Raw genomic sequence first — 22,801 nt, forward strand, 5'->3', positions numbered from 1 at the left:
TCTATCTCTGTCTCTCTCTCTCTCCGTCTGTCTCTGGCTCTCTCTCTCCATCTCTCTGTCTCTCTCCCTATCTCCATTTCTCTCTCTCTCCCTTTCTCTCCATCTGTCTCTCTCTCCATCTCTCTTTCTCCCTCTTTGTCTCTCTCCCTATCTCTGTGTCTCTCTCCCTCTCTTTCTCTCTATCTCTGTCTCTCTCCGTCTCTCTCTCTCTCTGTCTCTCTCCATCTCTCCCTGTCTCTGTCTCTCTCTCCCTGTTTCTCTCTGTCTCTCTCCATCTCTCTCTCTCTCTCTCCATCTCTCATCACCACCACACAGCGCAGCCCCTTTGGTGCCTGCCACAGACTCATTCCACGGTGGTCTGTGCTCATCTGGGTGAGAGGATGTGTTTTATCTCCTCACTTCCACCTTGTTCAAAGTGGGTCTGGGGCTGGGTTGTGCTTGGGAACTGCCTCCCCCAGAACCCTGGGCCCCTCGGCCGGCGCTGTCTGACTGATGTCCTGGGAAACAGGGGTGGGGACAGTGTTTGTCTCCTGGTGACGCAGAAGCGCGATGGCTCTGCAGGGCCATGGCCACCCTGGGGTGTCTGCAGCTGTCCCAAGGCCGCAGGACACGCAAGGAAGAGAGGAGCCGGTGGCAAGGCCCTCACTGAGCCTCTCAGCGCCCCATAGCCTGAGTCCCGGCGGGGTCTTGAGCATCACAGGAGATGGGCAGGTGCAGGCACCCAGCTCCTCTGTGAGGGTCGGCAAGGTTGAGAAGTGGGGTTTGGGTGCTGGATGCCCAGGTCCCTGGGGATCTCCGGCTTGGGGGTTTGAAGAAAGGGCAGCTCCCCCAGGGGTCCTGTCTCTTCAAAGACACGGGCAGGCAGAGCTGCCAACACCACTCTGGGCCCTGCCAGGGTCGGCCACAAAAAGAAACCACTGGGAAAACCCGGGGGGCCACATCAGGAAAATTCACATCCCACCTCGACAAAGCCTGGCCGCCCTTCCCGGCGCCCCCAGAGACCACTGAGGTCGTGAACTCCAGGGCTGGGCCCCTCCAGAGACCACTGTGGTCGTGAACTCCAGGGCTGGGGACCCCCAGAGACCACTGCGGTCGTGAACTCCAGGGCTGGGGTCCCCCAGAGACCACTGAGGTCGTGAACTCCAGGGCTGGGGACCCCCAGAGACCACTGCGGTCGTGAACTCCAGGGCTGCGGACCCCCGGAGACCACTGCGGTCGTGAACTCCAGGGCTGGGGTCCCCCAGAGACCACTGAGGTCGTGAACTCCAGGGCTGGGGTCCCCCGGAGACCACTGCGGTGGTGAACTAGGGAACACTGGCCCGGCACAAACCCCAGAAAAATCCAGCATCGGAACTGGGGTTCACGACCCCGCAGTTCTAGTCCAGCGAGGGCTGCGGGGGGTTCTGCCTGCATGGGGCTATGGTTGTTTCTCAGCAACATAAGGATGTCCGGGGCACTCACCCTGGAAGCGCTTGGCCGCTGCCTCCCGGAGCGAGAAGAAGATGTCACACATGACGGTTGGGCAGCTCACCCCAGACTCGGTGATGGCGCGGAAGACGCGGTCCACGTACTGCCGTAGGTTCTCCTGCAACGGGACACGGCACTGGGACCCACTCCCGAGGCTGTCCGCAGGTGCGTGTAGCACAAGGGCACGCCCAGGGAGGGGCACGTGGGGAGGGGCTGAGGGTGGGCGCAGGGCAGCTGCAGCAGCGAGACACGTGTGAACAGCCACTCCCTGGAAATCTGTGCTGGGAGCTGTGGCGATTCACGTGTGAAAATCACTACACGGGCACCACGTCGGCTCCCTGACTCGGCCCCGACCTCGTTTACTGAGTGGGGAATGGACACTCACTAGAATGTGCCTGCCCAAGGCAAGAACTCTGTCTTGTCATTTACATACAGAGATGACCAAACAGCACGCTCTGCAAGAAGTATCATGTGAAGTGACTAAAATGTTGGAGCAAGTTCAACATCAGGGAGTTTTGCTGTTTTAAAACGCAGGACACAGCTCTGGGGACAGCCTGGGGAGGTGGGGAGGTGGGGAGGCCATCCTGTCCTAGGAAAAGGGAGGGGCAGGAGCTATCGCCCAAGGGAAGGCAGAGCCGGGGCGAAGGCAGAGCTGGTCAGGATCCTCCATGGGAGGCAGAGCCGGGTGTGCAGGGCAGACCCTCCAGGGGAGGCAGAGCTGGGGCATGCAGACCAGATCACTCCAGGGGAGGCAGAGCTGGAGTGTGCAGACCGGATCACTCCAGGGGAGGCAGAACTGGCCGAGACCCCCCCAGGGGAGGCAGAGCTGGGTGTGCAGGCCGGACCCCACAGAGGGGGCAGAGCCGGGCACACAGGCCAGGCCAAAGGTGATGGCTGAGGCCTCCCAGCACTGCAGCCAGTGTACTGTAGCCAGGTGAGGCAGGTATCCCCACGCCCGGTCCTGCTCCCACCCCAACCGGGGTCACGGGGTGAGTCAGATCTTCCAGGCAGCCACCGGCTGAAAAACCCCAAGCAGGTGACTGGCTTTGGTTGGTTCATGAACAAAACTTACCATGTTGTTTTCAAGGTTTTCTCCGTCTTTCAACTTCACAGGATCGATTTCACAGGGTTTGTGGCTCTGGCATATCTGGGGAGAGGTTTAAGACGGGGCTCTGTGAGTGGGTTCCAGTGGCACAGGCAAGGAGGGAGGAGGGGGTCTCAGGCCTGGCTGAGATGCAGACCCTGAGCCTCATCCAGAAAATGCCGGGACAGCTCCCCGAACCCGGCCACTGGCACGGAGGGGCACGGTGAGGCCGGACTGTGTGGCCACCGTGGGGGTGGTGTCGCCCCGAGCCTCGGCTGCAAGGGGGCAACCCTGGGCCTGTGTCACTGGCTGCCGAGGGACAAGTGAGAGGTCAGGCGCAAACACCAGGCACGGGGCCCAGTCCATGGCAGCGATCAGACGAGCCGGGCTTTCTCGGGGAGCGATGCGCCTGTGATCAGACGAGCCAGGCTTTCTCAGGGAGCGATGCGCCTGTGATCAGTCGAGCCGGGCTTTCTCGGGGAGCGATGCGCCTGTGATCAGACGAGCGGGGCTTTCTGAGGGAGCGATGCGCCTGTGATCAGACGAGCTGGGCTTTCTCAGGGAGGGATGCGCCTGTGATCAGACGTGCTGGGCTTTCTCAGGGAGCAATGCGCCCGTGATCAGACGAGCCGGGCTCTCTCAGGGAGCGATGTGCGCCCACGATCAGACGAGCCAGCCTCTCTCAGGGAGTGATGCACGCCCATGATCAGACGAGCCGGGCTCTCTCGGGGAGTGATGCGCGCCCATGATCAGACGAGCCGGGCTTTCTCAGGGAGTGATGCGCGCCCGTGATCAGACGAGCCGGGCTTTCTCAGGGAGTGACGTGCGCCCATGATCAGACGAGCCGGGCTTTCTCAAGGAGTGATGCGCGCCCATGATCAGACGAGCCGGGCTTTCCCAGGGAGTGATGCGTGCCCGTGATCAGACAAGTCGGGCTTTCTCGGAGAGTGATGTGCACCAGCCCACACCGACTAGGCCTCACAGGGCTTTAATAATATTTTTACTTCAAAATGCTGCCATGATTTTGCCCACAGAGCAAACCAGAATGCTATGTTAAATTTTCTCACATTTGCAAATAACCTGTTTACAAAGCCCCTCATAAACGGGGGGCACAGCTTGGCAGGCATCAGAGGGTTGGGTGAGGACTGAGCGTGCAGCTCAAATGTGCCACGCAGCCAGGGCCCAGACACAGGGGACTGCAGGACGTGTGGAGAAAGAAGGTCTTCCTGGGAAGAGCCAGGTTTTTCTTGCATGTTTTCCTTAGTGGAGTGGTGGATTTTCTTATGTATAGTTTTAATTTGGAAGGTTCTGGAGTACACAGGGAACATCCTCTTGATAAAAGTGAATGAATCAGCATCCCTGAAGTGAGGCCGGAGGGGCCGACATTCAAGCCCCGCTCGTGGTCTGGCTGGATCCCTGTGCAGTGCCCTCTGTCGGGGGAAATCCTCCCCACGCCCCATGATGCTGAGGACTCTGGGCCCCGTGCTCACCTCCTCGATGGCCGGCTTCAGGGTGACGTGCAGGTAATGCATCCCCGCCAGCTTCATGGTCTCATCGATGCACTTGGACGCCAGTGAGTTTCCTCGGAAGATGGTGTTGGGGTCCCTGGGAAATGGCGATGGGGACAGCGTTTGTCTCCTGGGGATGCGGAAATGCAGACGGAGCAGAGCCTGGCCCCGAGCACCTGCCTGTAGGCTGTGAGGTCAGCGCACGCCCATCAGTCAGCTTCCTGATGTTTTACAAGGAGCACAACCAGGCCAGGTGCTCGAGGCCCTGGCCATGGAACCGTCCTGTGTCAACACTGCCAGAGGGAACCATTTGGCCGCCTGCGTGGCCACCAGCTCAGGAGGACCCTGGCTGTCCTTTGCCCTCCCGTCCTCTCGCCCTCTGCAGCCTGTGCCTGTGCAGAGAATTGAGCACCAGACCTGGCAGCATCCAAGGGCCAGCAGAGAAGCAAACCCCTCCTGCCAGCTACAGTGGCCGCAGGAGCAGCCGGATGTTTCTAGAACAGGGTGTCTGGAAACAGCACTAGGCAGGTCCTGAGGGAAGCCATGCTCCATTTTCATGGGCTCCCAAAGTGCCCCAGGAAGGGGACCTGAGCTGTCCTCGAGCCCTGGGAGCCGTCTCCCCTCCCCACTCACTCACTCCACCCGGGATTTCAAAGGCAAACGGGGCTTTCAAAAAAAAAAAGAATAATTAACTGGGTCTGTGAAAGTAAGCCTGAATCAACATGGTTTCTGGGGACCCTCGAATTCCCTCAAGCCCTGCGCCAGGACGCGGTTCTCGGCGACGACCTTGCCATCCCTGTAGCGGGTCCAGGCCGCTCTTCCCCGGGGCAGGGTGGGCACTCACTGGGTCCGCTTCACCTCCGCGCTGGCGACGGCACTGATGAAGGGCACCACCCTGCCATAGTGTAGGAAGAGCCGCACCAGTGGGACGGCCGCCTCCTGCTTCTCCCGGCAAACCTCACCCAGGATGTGGGCCGCAGATGCTGACACGGGCTGCGGGTAGGGGCGAGGTCAGTGCCAGGGCCTGGGGTGCAGGACTCCCAGAGGCCTGTCCCCACCCTGGCTGGGGTCTCACTTCCAGCCACAATAGATACGGCTCTTTACTGAGACAGAAACACACACATTCGCAAAAGCACCAAACTTCCCATTTGCTGCTGCTTGGCTGGACCCTTGGAGGGGCGTCTACACCTCCTCCTAGCGACCCGCAAATGCAGCCAGCTCTAGGGCCCCTGAGCTAGCAGAGGGACTCTGATGATGGGGTCCCCCTCAAACAACCCGGAGAGTCCTCAGCATCACCAGGCTCCTACGGCTCTAACTGTCGACGGACCAGTGCCCCCAGCAAAGGGGTCCAGGCATCTGGACGGGAAACAGGCCAGGCTGAGAGGCGTGGGAAAAGCCCCCTCAGGGAGAAGGTGCCCTCTGGGGTGGGCCCGGGTGTGGGGTGGGGCCCCAGGCAAGTGGCACCTCCTGCCCACACCCACAGGCCACGGCGTGGACAAGCACCTCCACGTCCGCAGACTTCAACAGCAGGTCCCGCAGAGGGCTGTAATAGTCAGAAGAAAACACATGATCTTCCGTGTATACCACGTTCAGCCGCAGGGAGCCCAGGTCGTCTGGCTTTAGGCTCTTGCTACCATTGTCCCGGGGCTGGAGGAAGTACCTGGGTGGGAGGGACACATGGAGGGGAGGCATGAGGCTGCACCTGCCAAGGAGCAGCTCTCAGGGAAGCCCAGCTGCCTGCTTGAGGCCTACTGGTCAGGAGGGTAATCCTGCAGGACCCACTAGAGTGCAGCCCCTGGGGATTCCCCACAGAAGACCCCCAGCAGGGCTACCGGGGATCCCCAGGAGGCAAGTGTTGGAGTCAAAGGCGCAGGAGTCAAGGGGGGAAACGCGGAGGGGGATAGGGGCGTGCAACGTGGAAGGGAACGGGTTTCCGGGAACCAGCGCAGAAGTGGTCAGTGATTCGCCCTAAGACCCACACCTGGCAGTGTCAGCAGCAGGTGGAAATGAAAATTATTTCAACCAAAGCGTGCCGTGGCTCCTGATGTCACTGGGTGGGGGCCTTGGGCTGGTGAGCCTGGCAGGCCACCTGGGCACCTGGTCATTGTAAGAGACGTTTCCGGCCCAGACATTCTTCCATCTTTGGTTCTACCCCATGCAGTCACCCAGGAGCCCTCTTCTGCTCTCATTTGTGGGCCAGGCAGTCTAAGCTCTCAGGTGGGTGGAGCCTGTGTCCGAGGCCCCCCCTCACCCGTCAGGTAAAGCCTGTGTCCGACGCATTAGCCCCCGTCAGGTGGGTGGAGCCTGTGTCCGAGGCATTAGCCCCCGTCAGGTGGGTGGAGCCTGTGTCCGAGGCATTAGCCCCCGTCAGGTGGGTGGAGCCTGTGTCTGAGGCATTAGCAGCCTGGTCAGGTGGGTGGAGCCTGTGTCTGAGGCATTAGCAGCCTGGTCAGGTGGGTGGAGCCTGTGTCCGAAGCATTAGCCCCCGTCAGGTGGGTGGAGCCTGTGTCCGACGCATTAGCCCCCGTCAGGTGGGTGGAGCCTGTGTCTGAGGCATTAGCCCCTGCTCAGGTGGGTAGAGCCTGTGCCTGAGGCATTAGCCCCTGTCAGGTGGGTGGAGCCTGTGTCTGAGGCATTAGCCCCCGTCAGGCGGGTGGAGCCTGTGTCCGAGGCATTAGTCCCCGTCAGGTGGGTGGAGCCTGTGTCTGAGGCATTAGCCCCCGCTCAGGTGGGTGGAGCCTGTGTCTGAGGCATTAGCCCCCGCTCAGGTGGGTGGAGCCTGTGTCTGAGGCATTAGCCTCCGTCAGGTGGGTAGAGCCTGAGGCATTAGCCCCTGCTCAGGTGGGTAGAGCCTGTGCCTGAGGCATTAGCCCACGCCAGGTGGGTGGAGCCTGTGTCTGAGGCATTAGCAGCCCCGTCAGGTAGGTGGAGCCTGGGTCTGAGGCATTAGCAGCCCTGTCAGGTAGGTGGAGCCTGGGTCTGAGGCATTAGCAGCCCTGTCAGGTAGGTGGAGCCTGGGTATGAGGCATTAAAAGCCCCCTCAGGTGGGTGGAGCCTGTGTCCGAGGCATTAGCCCCTGTCAGGTGGGTGGAGCCTGTGTCTGAGGCATCAGCCCCCGTCAGGTGGGTGGAGCCTGTGTCTGAGGCATCAGCCCCCGTCAGGTGGGTGGAGCCTGTGTCTGAGGCATTAGCCCCCCGCCTCAGGTGGGTAGAGCCTGTGTGCAAGGCATTAGCCCCCTGGGGCTCTCTGGGGTATGTGGTGGCTGCCTTGGCTACCAGGGCCAGGGGTTCGCTCAGCATAGGAGGAAGCCTAACTCAGCTCAGGGGCCTGTGCCCATGCCGTCTTCATAGAATCAAAAGACACGCGTGTTTCACAGTTTCTGGGATGGAAACCTGCCCTCACACATGGCAGAGGGACACATGGGGCGTGAGGCCCCGGCACACAGTCCACGCCTTGGGAATGCACACCTCCCGTGACTCCGGGCCCTCTCAGGAGCTGCCTGTGGCTAAGGGACACAGATGAACTGGAGGTAAAATGAAACAATGGCCTGTTCCTTCCACCAAAACACCAAGCATCTGGAGACAACAGGAAAGAAAGGCAGGAGGCAGCAACACACATGTCCTGGGGTGGGTTCTGGGTCAGAGCCGACCACTGAGGTCTAGACGTGCAGAGGGGAGTGGAGAACCCTGTAATGCGCCCTCAACAGGAGGTGCTGCCGAGGGCCCAGAACAAGACCCAGAGCGCAGCCGCAGGGCAGGGCCTGCTGTGTGCGCATTCTGGGCTCCTGCACCGGCTGCTGATGCCCTCTCCTACCGGTGTCAGACCCCACGAGCTGCTCGCGGCTCAGGGCCCCGCTTTCGCCCAGGATCAGACCCCGCGAGCTGCTCGCGGCTCAGGGTCCCGCTTTCGCCCAGGATCAGACCCCGCGAGCTGCTCGCGGCTCAGGGTCCCGCTTTCGCCCAGGATCAGACCCCGCGAGCTGCTCGCGGCTCAGGGTCCCGCTTTCGCCCAGGATCAGACCCCGCGAGCTGCTCGTGGCTTAGGGCTGCCTTCACCCACGTTCCCTGTCTTGTTTTGAGGTGCCAGCCATCGTGAGTCCCTGCTCAGTGTGATCCCTGCTGCCTCTCCTCACCTGCCGTTTCTCACCTGCTGTGGGGCAGAAACTCATCAAGCCAGAGCTCGTCAGAGCTACATGCAAAGTAAGAGCAGGTGGGTGCTGGGCACAGCTGAGGACCAGCACAGGTGGCCTCTGTGCCTTTCCACTCAGAGGCAGCACGTGTTTTTGTGGCTCTCAGAGATGCTGAAGTCTGCAGGTACAACATCATCTTACCACGCCTCGTAGGAGCTGGACTGCCGCAGGACTTTCAACGGGATCCTTAGTTCTCCCAGGAATTCATCTCCAAACTTCAGGTTACTGGCATTCCAAAGGTCGACTCTGAAAAACAGCATTGGTACAGCTCTAGCTGATGGCAGGCAGCCCGGGTGAAGCAGAGATTACAGGCCACGCTTTGTTCCCCCAGGAGCAGAGTGGAGCCTGCAGCGCCTCCCAGAGTCTCCATCAAGGCTCAGCCCACGGGGCACATTTAAAACACGTCAGACCAGCCTGTGGCTTTGGAATAAAGATGAGTGTCTCCCAGTGGTAATGGGCAGGCAGAGGAAGGCGGAAGGCCATGGGCCCAGACTCAGACCCAGGCTCTTAGATAGGAGGGAGCCTGGGCGTCGCTGCGTGCACCCAGGAGCTACATGACCCCAGGCTCTTATATAGGAGGGAGCCTGGGCATCGCTGCGTGCACCCAGCAGCTACATGACCCCAGGCTCTGCAGCAGAAGGGAACCAGGCGTCGCTGCGTGCACCCAGGAGCTACATGACCCCAGGCTCTGTGCCGGGAGGGAGCCAGGAGTCGCTGTGTGCACCCAGGAGCTATGTGGCTGCTGCCGCTCTTGGCTCCAGCACCATCTGTCCCCTTTGCCCACAACAGGCCCAGCACCAGCAGTCTGTGCATGGCGGGCAAGTGAGACCCTCCGGGCCCTGCGGCATGTGCCTCTCGCACCGCCCCAGCATGCAGCCCAACAGCCTCCATCTGCAGGGCTCAATGCAGGCGATGATAGAGAACTTGGGCCCGTAGAGAGGAGGGTGTCCGTGGAGGTCGGGCTGCCCGATTCAACATCCAGGGGATGATGGAGAACTTGGGCCCGTAGAGAGGAGGGTGCCCGTGGAGGATGGACTGCCCGATTCAACATCCAGGGGCTCTGTGCTTTCGTCACATGAAAATGTGCCTCAAAACAAAACTGGGTTCTTGTGAATGCCCTGCCCCTGAATGTAGAACCCTGTCTCCATGGATTGCTCATGATCTAGGGGCACAAAGTGGATTCAGGTGCCACGCACACCACAGCGGGGGGAGAACTGTGGCCATAAACCACAGCATGGTCCACGAATCTCCGTGACTAGCCCATGCCCAGCATTGTGAAGCTTCTGCTAATGTCTAACATGGCAGCGGCTCCCACTAATGTTCTGTCCTAGTGTGGGACGGTACGTGTCCACAGACCTGGGGCTGTGAAATTCTGACACACACACAGAATCCCCGGCTGCAACAAGTCTACAGGGCTGGTACCCCAGTCCCTCATGGCCAGCACCCACCCATAGGCCTGAAACACCTGAAGTCATACGTGGCCAGCCCTACCCACGGGCCTGAAACCACACAGTTACACGTGGCCGGCCCTACCCAGGGGGTAAAACTCGGCAGGCCTAACCACACTGTGGCCATCAGGGGCATCCCCCTGGAGGGAGAAGATTCCAGAAGGCTGGGGATTCTGTTACCCTTGCGAATCCTGCAGGGCAGTGGCACCGCAGAGGCACTGGCGTCTGGGCCGGGGAGGGCTGACAGGCTGCACAGGAACCCACAGCACGTTCCTTTCAGAAGGAACATGAGGGGACCGCTGATCTGCCCATGAACACTTTAAAAAAATGTGCCGAGTGGCCAGGGAGGCGCGTTTGCCTTTAATAAGGGAAATATTTAAAACATGTTTTGTGTGCTTCTAAAAAATTTAATAACTAGGACTTCACTCCTGAATTCAAAGCTTGGTGTAAAAAGAAACCAATGATGGCGCTTCCTTCCTTGAAAAAGGGGCTGGCGTGAGTCCCTGGGGAAGGCAGATCTGACTGACCACGTCAGGGACATTCCTACGGTTCAGGACCAAGACCCTGTGGGAGGCAGATCTGACCGACCACGCCAGGGACATTCCTATGGTTCAGGACCCTGACCCCTGAGGAGGTGGATCTGACCAATCACATCAGGGACATTCCTACGGTTCAGGACCCTGACCCCTCAGGAGCTGGATCTGACCGACCACGTCAGGGACATTCCCATGGTTCAGGACCCTGACCCCTCAGGAGCTGGGATCTGACCGACCACGTCAGGGACATTCCCATGGTTCAGGACCCTGACCCCTCAGGAGCTGGGATCTGACCGACCACGTCAGGGACATTCCCATGGTTCAGGACCCTGACCCCTCAGGAGCTGGGATCTGACCGACCACGTCAGGGACATTCCCATGGTTCAGGACCCTGACCCCTCAGGAGCTGGGATCTGACCGACCACGTCAGGGACATTCCCATGGTTCAGGACCCTGACCCCTCAGGAGCTGGGATCTGACCGACCACGTCAGGGACATTCCCATGGTTCAGGACCCTGACCCCTCAGGAGCTGGGATCTGACCGACCACGTCAGGGACATTCCCATGGTTCAGGACCCTGACCCCTCAGGAGGTGGATCTGACTGACCACGTCAGGGACATTCTATGGTTCAGGATGGAGACAACTATGGGAGGCGGATCTGACCGATAACATCAGGGACATTCCTACAGTTCTCAACCACAAAACCACGCCTCCCAGCAGCCGTAGGGCCTGAGCCACGCACCGGCTCCACGTGTCCCATTAAGGGTCCCCCCGGGGCAGTGTCAGCCGCTGGGAGGGAGCGTGACCAGGGATTTGATGGCCAGCACATTCTCCAAAATGACCTAAAGAAAGCAGGTGCATCCTAGGCTCGAGGACATCCCAGGCTCAGGGACAGCCCAGGCTCGGGGACATCCCAGGCTCGGGGACATCCCAGGCTCAGGAGCATCCCAGGCTCAGGGAGAATCGCAGGCTCCAGGTCAGCCCAGGCTCGGGGACATCCCAGGCTCGGGAGCATCCCAGGCTCGGGAGCATCCCAGGCTCAGGGAGCATCCCACGCTCGGGAGAATCCCAGGCTTGGGATCAGCCCAGGCTCGGGGGCATCCCAGGCTCAGGGAGCATCCCAGGCTCGGGGTCAGCCCAGGCTCGGAAGAATCCTAGGCTCAGGGACATCCCAGGCTCGGGAGAATACCAGGCTCGGGGGCATCCCAGGCTCCGGGTCAGCCCAGGCTTGGGGACATCCCAGGCTCTGATTCAGCCCAGGCTCGGGGACATCCCAGGCTCGGGGGACATCCCAGGCTCGGGATCAGCCCAGGATCAGGGACATCTCAGGCTCGGGGTCTCAGGGCCGGCTGGGGAGGGTCAGGAGGGAGCCGTTTCCTTCCTTCTCTGTCCAGCATGGAAAGATTCGGGGGCTTCAGGGGAGGCTCATCTGCCTCTTCATAGGGGATGGGGGCATTCACTGGTACAGAAGGAACAGAGGCTACGTTCAAAAACAAGCAGGAATCCAGCTTATTTTCACTGGGAGGAGGGAACCCGCCAGGGTTTGTGAAGGGCACATTCTGACGCCCGCCCTCCCCAGAACTCTGAGTCAGCGGGATCGTGGAGCTCTCTAAATCCTGAGCCTGAGATCGCGTCCTGACCTGCGTGAACCCACAAGCGATTTCCCCATTTCCCGTGTGAGGCATTGAGGGGCCAGGAAAGGGTGGTGGGGGCTCCATGGGCAAAGGCTGAAGATGCAGCTTCTATGACCATACGCAGGAAACACGCACCCAGGACGCCAGGTGAGAGCGTTTTACTCGAGTCAAAGGGGACAGGGTCTCCACAGAGGCCACCCAGCCGAGAGTCTCAGCAGTGCCGCTGGGTCCTGCTCGGTCAGGGCCAGGCGCCGTGCTGACCCGCCAGTCCCTGCGACCTCTGAGTGAGGCCTGAACCCATGGAAGGCGGAGGGCTTAGAACAAGACCTTAAGAACGGCTGCAGCCCCCGTCACTCCAGGTGGATGAAGCCTTACGGCCAGAGGGATGCGGACCTCTGGCCTTCGCCTCTTCGCAGGTATTGCAAGGTGAGCCCTAACACCACCCACAGGCTGTCAATTCAACTACAACTTCTAACATCCTGTTGTGAAAATTACCAAGAAAATGGAAATTCATTTCTATCTATGACCCTATATTTAGTAACAAAGAACAAAAGAGCTGAGGAGTTTGGGTGAAAACTGCCAAGTTGGGGATGCGGAGCCTGGTTTTCTCACCTGATTTCGAGCTTGTCCACGTCTTCCTCCTCAAAGTCAAAGTGGGACTTCTTGCTGTAGCTACAGGGCCGGGTCACCTGGAGTCAGACGAGAGAGAAAGCGCTGAGACCGCAGTGCCACCAGGAGGGGGTATATGCGGACCTAGGCCCCCGGCTGCCCTACCCTCTGCGCTTAGCCACACGCCACTCAAGGGCCACAACCAGGAAGGCGCCAGGCGGGATTCGGGATTCAGGCCTGGCTTCCTGAGCGCCAGCATTTCCTACTCACGGTGCCCCTGGAGGGGCAGACCCAGGTGAGACCTACCCCAAGGCTGTTCACGGCCACGGCTGGACTCTCCCAGCGGCTCCTGATGGGTGCCGGCCTCTGGGGACCTAAACGTCCCTCACCTGCGCCTGCTCTGGGCCTGCCACCCCGTGAGGGAGGGAGGGTCTCCTCTGCCGTGGAGACGAAGCAGCGCCGCCCTCCCGTGGCCCCACCTCAAGGCTCTATTTGCCAACAGGAAGTGAAAAGCGTGAGGTCTGTGGTGCCTGAACCTGGCCAGCCCCTAACAGACCCCAGCACTCTAGGGAGGGTCAGACGGTGGAAAGTCAAGACGCTGCTACCTTCCTCCTGATACCTCCGCACCGTGGGTTCCTTAGAACAGAAAGGAAGTGAAGGCGTGAAGGGTCGAGGCTCTGGGACCCCCCCGCCAGCCAGCAGGGCCCTTGCAGCAGAGCAGGAGGCCGCCCCACGGGCTCCAGGAGACCACAGTCGGTTACCACCTGGAGTTCCGATTTAACCACCATCAGCCGTGCACCAGGTCACCTGCGTTTACAAGAAGGGCTCCCCCCTGCCCGGCCTCCCTCCCTGCCCCACCTTCACCGGGCCTCAGCAGTGATGCTGGCTCAGGAGCTCTTAGCTCAAAGTTCTGATGTAGGGCTTGACACCAAAATCATGTTGCTAAAACTGCCTAACCTCTGAGCTTGCACTTCCTGATTGGTAAACTGAGGTGAAGATCACGCAGGGGCAGTTCTCTGCTTCGGGTTGAGGCTGCTGATGCCTCCTCCTTCCCGACCTACACCACTGTCCTCAAATTTGCTTCCCCCCAACTTCCCCATCTCATGAAACTCAGGTCAGGCAATGCCTCCTCCAGGAAGCCTCCGGTGTCCCTGCCTCACGCCCTCTCTGCAGAGCAGGTCAGGCAATGCCTCCTCCAGGAAGCCCCCGGTGTCCCTGCCTCACGCCCTCTCTGCAGGGCAGGTCAGGCAATGCCTCCTCCAGGAAGCCCCCGGTGTCCCTGCCTCACGCCCTCTCTGCAGGGCAGGTCAGGCAATGCCTCCTCCAGGAAGCCTCCGGTGTCCTTGCCTCATGCCCTCTCTGCAGAGCAGGTCAGGCAATGCCTCCTCCAGGAAGCCCCCGGCTCCCCTGCCTCACGCCCTCTCTGCAGAGCAGGTCAGGCAATGCCTCCTCCAGGAAGCCCCCGGTGCCCCTGCCTCACGCCCTCTCTGCAGGGCAGGTCAGGCAATGTCTCCTCCAGGAAGCCCCCAGCTCCCCTGCCTCACGCCCTCTCTGCAGAGCAGGTCAGGCAATGCCTCCTCCAGGAAGCCCCCAGTGCCCCTGCCTCACGCCCTCTCTGCAGGGCAGGTCAGGCAATGCCTCCTCCAGGAAGCCCCCGGCTCCCCTGCCTCACGCCCTCTCTGCAGGGCAGGTCAGGCAATGCCTCCTCCAGGAAGCCCCCAGTGCCCCTGCCTCACGCCCTCTCTGCAGAGCAGGTCAGGCAATGTCTCCTCCAGGAAGCCCCCAGTGCCCCTGCCTCACGCCCTCTCTGCAGGGCAGGTCGGGAGCTATTGTAGGGGCTTGTCTGTTTGCATCCCTACCATGCTGGCCTGGTGTGGTGGCCTCGGACTCCTCTGTTTCCTCCCACATCTTATCACCAGCTGATGACCAGCACGGTGCTGGCACCTGACACATCTGTTGAGTGAATGAAGGCAGCTCCTACCAAATTTATGAGATTATTTAATCTCATTTAGAGAGTTAAAGGGCCTTAATGTGTCTACTGGAAGAAAATGGTACAGATGCTGCTTCCCATGGAAACGGAACATCTGTTTTCCTGGGTCTGCTCCCAGTAGGTGGCTGTCTGACCACATCCTGCGGGGGACATGCTCCCTCCCCGGGGCTCGGCCTCCAGCTGGATCAGAAGCAGCTGAAGCCGAAAGAGACAGGGTTCTGGTGAAAGAGGTCCGTGGCTGCTAACGAAGGGGTGGAGATGGAGTGAAAGGTCACAGAGCCCAAAGAGCAGGGCCCCGTGCGTCCCACATAGCAGCGGTCAGCGAGGTCCGGACCTTCCCTGGAGCCCCACAGGTGGTGATGCAGACCATGGTTTTCAGACTCTGTGGTCACTAAATTGCTCGAGTAGGCTGAGATCCACGTCTTTACAGAGTGAAACGGGAGTGCACATGGTAGAAACGGTGTGAGAACACTGCAAGTGTGATGAGCACCTGTGTGTGGCCGGGCAGTGGGCGAGCTCTACCCCACTGTGTGTATGACACCTCTGTGTGTGGCAGCCGAGCCAGCAACCGAGGCGGGGGGAGCTGCCACCTGGAACTCGGTCCATGCTGCAGGATGGAGGTGCAGATCCTGCACCTCCAACAGGGCCCACCCAGCCCCTGGGAGCCTGGCAGCTCCCTGCCTTCCCTCGCTCTGGCAAAACCATCTTCTCTGCCTGTCTATAAGTGAGGCTTCCATTTGAGACAGAGAACAGATTCCACCTCCAAAGCCCTCCTCACAGTGGCCCTGAAAGCCTGGCTCTGGCTTCGGACACCAAGTTCCCACCTCTGCCTGTGGGGCCCTTTCGAGCCTCAGCAGTGCCAGTGGGTCCTGCTCAGTCAGGACCCACTGACCGGTAGGTCCACTCTCCTATGGTCCCCTGAGAGCTGCATGCATCAAGCCCCGCTCAGCCATCATGGCTCAGGGGAGCCCGCCCGACCCCTCAGGCGTGACTGGCCATGCTCTTGCCACAGAGGCCTCATCCATCCTCACATCTCCAGGGCCTGTGCAGGGGAACATTTGTGGATGGGAAGAGCATCTGCCTAAAGGCCCTGCACACAGCCGTCCCCAAACCGCGCCGGCCACATGGCAGGTCCTCACTCCACGAGATGCAGCTGTCCCAAAATTGCACCAGCCACATGGCAGGCCCTCACTCCACGAGATGCAGCTGTCCCAAAACTGCGCCACGGGTCCCACTCCACCAGGGGCACCCTTGTACCCTCCTTTTCACGGATTTTGGTGCTTCATGTTCTGAGAGGATCTCTGTGTCTGAATCCTTTCCCCTTTGTTTCAAAACCCTGCCTATTTCCACTGGAACAAGCCTTCCGCCTGCTTAGGGATGCTTGGGTGGAGCAGCCAAAAAAACAAAAACCCCCAAGGTCCTGGTAATTTGGAAAGCATTAATCTGTCATCTTTTAACTCAAATCTGGGCCAGTTCGGGAGACAACGAATGGCCTTTCTCTCTCGGGAGAGGAGGGAAAGGTCCTGGGGCCACGGGTCCAATCCCCAGGGCTGGCTGGCTGGGCTCACTCCTCTCCGGAAGGAACCCAGGGCCGGCTGGTGGGGCTCGCTCCTCTCCGGAAAGAACTTCCAGAGGGAAGAAATGGAGATCGTTCTGATCCCAGGGCGGGCCGGCCGGCCGGCCGGGCTTGCTCTGCTCTGGAAGGAACTTCCACGGCTGGGCTGGCTCCTCTCTGGAGGGAACCCAGGGCCAGCCGGCGGGGCTGGCTCCTCTCTGGAAGTTCCTTCCAGAGGGAAGAGACCGAGATCGTTCTGATCCAGACTTTCTGCCAACGTGTCTCAGGTGCAGAGTTTCCACTTGACGTTGACCCACGAAGATACCAACCTCAAAATAAAACACTTCATCGAACTGGGGGTTGTTGGTCTTCCTCTTCACTTTCGTCTTCTTTGCTTCCGATCTGTTATCGAGAGAGAAAGGATTGGGATTAAAGCAACACTGCTGATTCCAAGTCTCTCAGTCGTAAAACTGAGCTCTCAAATGCACAAGTCACTTATTGCCTTTATTTATTTTATAAATATTTCTGCTGGTCTCCAATTCCAGATGGTATGCAAACCAGGAACCTTTACTGAGCCAAAAATACCCAGCGTGAAGGGCACGAAGGCTTCATTTTCTACAAAGCAATTTTAGAGCAATAAAGAAAACAAAAGGAAGTAAAAATTCATGTTCTACCTCAAAGCGCAACCTCCTGCCTCCTCCCAAATGAGGCAGTGGTCTCGTGATTTCAGAGCTGGAACCTAGCCCCCCAGGACCAGAACAGAAACCTGAGGAGTGAGGCAACTTGCCTGAAGGGTCCTGCCAGCGTTACAGTGGCGTAGGGGTCACACTGTCCGTTCACGATGGGGAGACCCTGGCACTCGACGATGCTGAGGAGAGAAGCAGAGGCGGCATCAGGAGGGCACGCGGACACCCGGGCAAATGGTGAGACAGCTCTGGGTCGGGCAGGAGGCCTGAGTTCAAGCGGTGAGATGCAGTTTCCTCACTGGAAGGCAGGGAGGGCCACACCAGCCACTCTGCCTCGGTGTGATGCTGAATCACGCTGGCTGTTTGCAAAAGCCCAAGACAACACCTCTAAGGTGAGCATGTGCTTTAGTGAGGACGCTGGGAGTGTGTGACAGGACATCTAAAGCAGTGTCATCGGGGGGGGTGGGGGGCAGGACCCCTAAAACAGCACCATCCTGGGGGCCAGGACTCCTAAAACAGCGTCATCTGGGAGCCAGGAACTCCAAAACAGTGTCATCCTGGGGGCCAGGACGTCTAAAAGAGCATCATCCTGGGGGGCCAGAATCTCTAAAACAGCGTCATCCTGGGAGCCAGGACCCCTAAAACAGCGTCATCTGTGAGCCAGGACCTCTAAAACAGTGTCATCTGGGAGCCAGAACCTCTAAATCAGCGTCATCCTGGGGGCCAGGACCCCTAAAACAGCGTCATCCTGGAGGGGGCCAGAACTTCTAAAACAGCGTCATCCTGGGGACCAGGACCCTAAAACAGTGTCATCCTGGAGGGGGACCAGAACTTCTAAAACAGCATCATCCTGGGGCCAGGACCTCTAAAACAGCGTCATCCTGGGGGCCAAGACCCCTAAAACAGCATCATCCTGGGGGGTCAGAACCTCTAAAACAGCGTCATCCTAGAGGGGGACCAGAACTACTAAAACAGCATCATCCTGGGGGCCAAGACCCCTAAAACAGCGTCATCCTGGAGCCAGGACCTCTAAAACAGTGTCATCTGGGAGCTAGAACCTCTAAAACAGTGTCATCCTGGGACCAGGACCTCTAAAACAGTGTCATCCTGGGGGCCAGGATGTCTAAAAGAGCATCATCCTGGGGGGCCAGAATCTCTAAAACTGCGTCATCCTGGGGGCCAGGACCCCTAAAACAGCGTCATCCTGGAGGGGGGCCAGAACTTCTAAAACAGCATCATCCCGCGGCCAGGACCAACAGCATCATCCTGCGGCCAGGACCTCTAAAACAGCATCATCCTGGGGGCCAAGACCCCTAAAACAGCATCATCCTGGGGGGCCAGAACCTCTAAAACAGTATCATCCTGGGGGGCCAGAACCTCTAAAACAGTATCATCCTGGGGGGCCAGAACCTCTAAAACAGCATCATCCTGGGACCAGGACCTCTAAAATAGTGTCATCCTGGGGGCCAAGACCCCTAAAACAGCATCATCCTGGGGGGCCACAACCTCTAAAACAGCATCATCCTGGGGCCAGAACCTCTAAAACAGCGTCATCCTGGGGCCAGAATCTCTAAAACAGCGTTGTCCTGGGCGGCCAGGACCTCTAAAACAGCATCGTCCTGGGGGCCAAGACCCCTAAAACAGCATCATCCTGGGGGCCAGAACCTCTAAAACAGCGTCATCCTGGAGGAGGACCAGAACTTCTAAAACAGCATCATCCTGGGGGCCAAGACCCCTAAAACAGCGTCATCCTGGAGCCAGGATCTCTAAAACAGCGTCACCTGGGAGCCAGAACCTCTAAAACAGTGTCATCCTGGGGGCCAGGACGTCTAAAAGAGCATCATCCTGGGGGGCCAGAATCTCTAAAACAGCGTCATCCTGGGGGCCAGGACCCCTAAAACAGCATCATCCTGGGGGGCCAGCACCTCTAAAACAGCATCATCCTGGGGGCCAGAATCTCTAAAACAGCATCATCCTGGGCGGCCAGGACCTCTAAAACAGTGTCATCCTGGGAGCCAGGACCTCTAAAACTATCATCCTGGGCGCCCAGGACATCTAAAACTGTCATCTTGCGGGGCCAGAACCTCTAAAACAGCATCATCCTGGGGGTTCAAGACCTCTAAAACAGCGTCATCCTTGGAGGGCCAGAACCTCTAAACAGTGTCATTCTGGGGAGCCACCGGCTCTGGAAATTCTTGTGCGTTGGTTTGAAAACCCCTGCGTGCTCCTCGGGAGCCAGATGTGCCACTCGCTGCGCGCTCCGTCCCTGGTGAGGACGTGTCTTACCGTGTGGCGAGCTTGTGGCAGACGACCCCAGTGTCTGTGATGACCTCGCTCAGCCGCAGCTCCAGGTGCACTTTGCCCTGCAAGGCACGAGGACGCGGTGTCAGAGGCTGTGGCGCTGCTCCCACAGGCCACCAGGGCCGCGCAGCCCAGGGAAAGCCTAGAGGACAAAGGGAGCAGGTGGCTCTGCCCTGCCCTGGCCGATGGGCACGTCCAACCAACCACCCCACCCCTGGGACACAGAGTCCCAGCTGTGGCCTTCCTCCAGGAGAGCTGCCCGCCTGACCATTCGGCGCCATGCGGCTGCCCAGGCTTTCGGCTCTGCTGAGACCAGGTCACTGCCTCAGAAGTGAGGGGTCCAACCATGTGGGAGACAGCCATTCAGTGAAGCTGACCCCCAAAGGCATGACGCTGCAGGCTGCTCTTGTGTGTCCGTCAGGACAAAGCGGAGGGGAAGCACAGCTGTCTCCCGAGCAGGGGCCACTGCCTTTACCTCCCCTCGGGCGAGGCCGGATGGAGGCCTGCAGGAACCTCGGAGAGCTCACACAGAGAGCAAAACTCACACAGAGGGCAAGACTCACACAGAGAGCAAGACTCACACAGAGGGCAAGACTCACGCAGAGGGCAAGACTCACACAGAGGGGAAGACTCACACAGAGGACAAGACTCACACAGGGAGCAAGGCTCACACAGAGGGGAAGACTCACACAGAGGGCAAGACTCACACAGGGAGCAAGACTCACACAGAGGGGAAGACTCACACAGGGAGCAAGACTCACACAGAGGGGAAGACTCACACAGGGAGCAAGACTCACACAGAGGGCAAGACTCACACAGGGAGCAAGACTCACACAGAGGGCAAGACTCACACAGGGAGCAAGACTCACACAGAGGGCAAGACTCACACAGGGAGCAAGACTCACACAGAGGGCAAGACTCACACAGGGAGCAAGACTCACACAGAGGGCAAGACTCACACAGGGAGCAAGACTCACACAGAGGGCAAGACTCACACAGGGAGCAAGACTCACACAGAGGGGAAGACTCACAGGGAGCAAGACTCACACAGAGGGCAAGACTCACACAGAGGGCAAGACTCAGGCAGAGGGCAAGGCTCACGCAGAGGGCAAGGCTCACACAGAGGGCAAGACTCACACAGAGAGCAAGGCTCACGGGGGCTTCTAGCAGAACAGACAGCAAGGCTGCCATGCGGGTCCACCTGTCTCTCTAGATCCGTCTGTCTCTGTGTGCTGCTGTGTGTCTGTCCACCTGTCTGTCTGTGTGCATGACTGTGGGTGTGTGTCCACCTGTCTGTGCGTACAACTGTGTGTCTGCCTGTGTGTGCATGCGGTTTGTGTGTGCGGCTCTGTGTGTCCACCTGTGTGAGCATGCTGCTGTGTGCATGTCCATTTGTGTGTGTGTCCGCCTGTGTCCATCTGTGCATCTGGCTGTGTGTGTGTCCATCTGTGCTGCTGTGTGTGTGTGCAGCTATGTGTCCTGTGTGTGTGGCTGTGTGTCTACCTGTGTGCGTGCAACTGTGTGTATGTGTGTCTGCCTATGCATGTATGCGACTATGTGTGTCCATCTGTGCTGCTGGTGTGTGCGTGTCCGCCTGTGTGTAGCTGTGTGTCCACCTGTGTGTGCGGCTGTGTGTCTGCCTGTGTGCGTGCAACTGTGTGTCCATCTGTGTGTGTGGCTGTGTCCACCTATGTGCATGTGACTATATGTCCACCTGTGTGTGCATGTAACTGTGTGTATCCGCTTGTGTGTACGTGTCCACCTGTGTGCAGCTGTGTGCATGTTCGCCTGTGTGTGCATGTTCGTCTGTGTGTGTCTGCCTCTCTGTGCATGTGCCTATGTGTCTGTGTGGGCGTGTGACTGTGTGTGCATGTCCATCTGTGTGCACATGGCTGTGTGTCTGCCTGTCTGTGTGTGGCTGTGTGCATGTCCTTCTGTGTGTGTGTGCGACTGTGTCTGCCTGTCTGTGCACGTGGCTGTGTGTGTCCACCTGTGTATGTATTTGTCCGCCTGTCTGTACATGCGACTGTGTGTGCATGTCTGCCTGTGTGTGCACCGCCTGTGTGTATGTGTGACTGTGTCTGCCTGTGTGTGTGTGCGGCTATGTGTGCCTACCTGTGTGTACCACTGTCCCTGTATTTGCTCCAGCCTGAATGGCACTGAATGGATGGGATAAACACAGACTCATCTATGCTTCAGGGGCTCTGCCTGGCCCGGCCCTGAGCTCCAGCTCCTGAGGCTCCGTGGAGGCCAAGGCCTGTTCCGCAGGGCTTGTCCCTGCCTGTGGGAGGGCGGGATGGACGGGCAGAATGCCTGGCGCTAAGACGTGGATGGCAGAACCGATGGCAGCCCTGCAGCATGTGGCCTGGTGCAGAACCTCGGATGGAGCAGGGACCCCGCTTAGGCCCCACCCACCTAAACGATTAAAAAACCTTAGAGTTCCTTCAAAAATATTCCAGACACCTTGCCAGCCTTGAGAGGTATATCACCTAATAAGCAAAATAAATAATAAAATAATTGCCAAAAAATTAGTCAGGAGATATTTATTCCCAGGTTAAAAATAGCATCTTAACATATGTTCCTAAATTGTTTTTCAAAAACCGAGACCCTCACCAAACAGATCTACCAACACAGACCACAAATGCAGGGGGGATCACAGGCCCGAACCCTGAACCCGGCTCTATTCTGAGTTTCTTCCTCAGGGGCCAGAGGGGGTCATGCCCGTGGGCCAGAGCCAACATTCTTTTCTGCTGATCTCAATTGTTTGGACAAAGCTTCTCCTCCTTAACCAATCACAAATCAAAAACGCTCTATATCCGACCCGTGGGCCACATGTTGTGATGTCTGCCTTCTCAGGTCAAACCGACGTACGGCCTCCATGTACCGATTTATGACTTTGCCACAACCTCGGCCTCCCCACCTTCTGAAACCCTTGCCTGCGAACTCTCAGGATGCCTGCATTGTGGGCGTGGGCTACCCTGCTGGGGGTGCCCTGCTGTCCCTCCCCACTGCCCCCAAGCCGGCATTTAACTCTGTGTGCGGGACCCAGGCATGAGGGTGTCTGCAAAGAGTCCTGAGTGCCCGAGGGCCGCCCAGGGGGATGGCCCCAGTGTCGGCGTGTGGGCTGCTCACCTGTGGCCCTGCCAGGCTCCCGCGCTCTGGGGCCACCTGCACACCCCGAAGCCCCTGGTCAGAGAGTGAACATAAAGCCATTCAGCCCTCACTTGACACCACGTCGGTGCAGCCCCACGGCACCCCGACACTTAACACCACGCCCCACGGCACGCCCACACTTGAGACCACATCCCACGACACTCCCACACTTGACGCCACGTCCCACGGCACCCCCTCACTTGACGCCACACCCCACGGCACCCCCACACGACACCACGCCCCACGGCACCCCCACACTGACACCACGCCCCACGGCACCCCCACACACTTGACACCACATCCCACGGCACCCCCAAACTTGACACCATGCCCCACGGCACCCCCCCACTTAACACCACGCCCCACGGCACCCCCACACTGACACCATGCCCCACGGCATCCCCACACACTTGACACCATGTCCCACGGCACCCCCACACTTGACACCATGCCCTACGGCACCCCCACACTGACACCATGCCCCACGGCACCCCCACACTGACACCATGCCCCACGGCACCCCCACACTTGACACCATGCCCCACGGCACCCCCACACTGACACCATGCCCCACGGCACCCCCACACTTAACACCACACCCCACAGCATCCCCACACACTTGACACCACTCCCCACGGCA

The 22,801-nt window shown here is 59.2% G+C and overlaps 1 protein-coding gene across 2 annotated transcripts in view; it reads right to left on the bottom strand.

Annotated features, from left to right (window-relative positions):
- Window positions 1–22,801, bottom strand: part of RASA3 (RAS p21 protein activator 3) — a 146,108-nt gene that overhangs the window by 26,932 nt on the left and 96,375 nt on the right. For both annotated transcript variants that reach the window (XM_054447115.2, XM_063650685.1), the window contains 10 exons: window positions 18,994–19,070; window positions 16,809–16,889; window positions 16,351–16,423; window positions 12,480–12,556; window positions 8,390–8,494; window positions 5,563–5,719; window positions 4,904–5,052; window positions 4,042–4,156; window positions 2,540–2,614; window positions 1,462–1,585 (listed from right to left, as the gene is read on the bottom strand). In XM_054447115.2, the coding sequence (XP_054303090.1) occupies window positions 1,462–1,585; window positions 2,540–2,614; window positions 4,042–4,156; window positions 4,904–5,052; window positions 5,563–5,719; window positions 8,390–8,494; window positions 12,480–12,556; window positions 16,351–16,423; window positions 16,809–16,889; window positions 18,994–19,070 (1,033 nt within the window). The remainder of the gene's footprint in view (window positions 1–1,461; window positions 1,586–2,539; window positions 2,615–4,041; window positions 4,157–4,903; window positions 5,053–5,562; window positions 5,720–8,389; window positions 8,495–12,479; window positions 12,557–16,350; window positions 16,424–16,808; window positions 16,890–18,993; window positions 19,071–22,801) is intronic.

Source organism: Pongo pygmaeus, chromosome 14 (assembly GCF_028885625.2).
Source record: "Pongo pygmaeus isolate AG05252 chromosome 14, NHGRI_mPonPyg2-v2.0_pri, whole genome shotgun sequence".
NCBI lineage: Eukaryota > Metazoa > Chordata > Mammalia > Primates > Hominidae > Pongo > Pongo pygmaeus.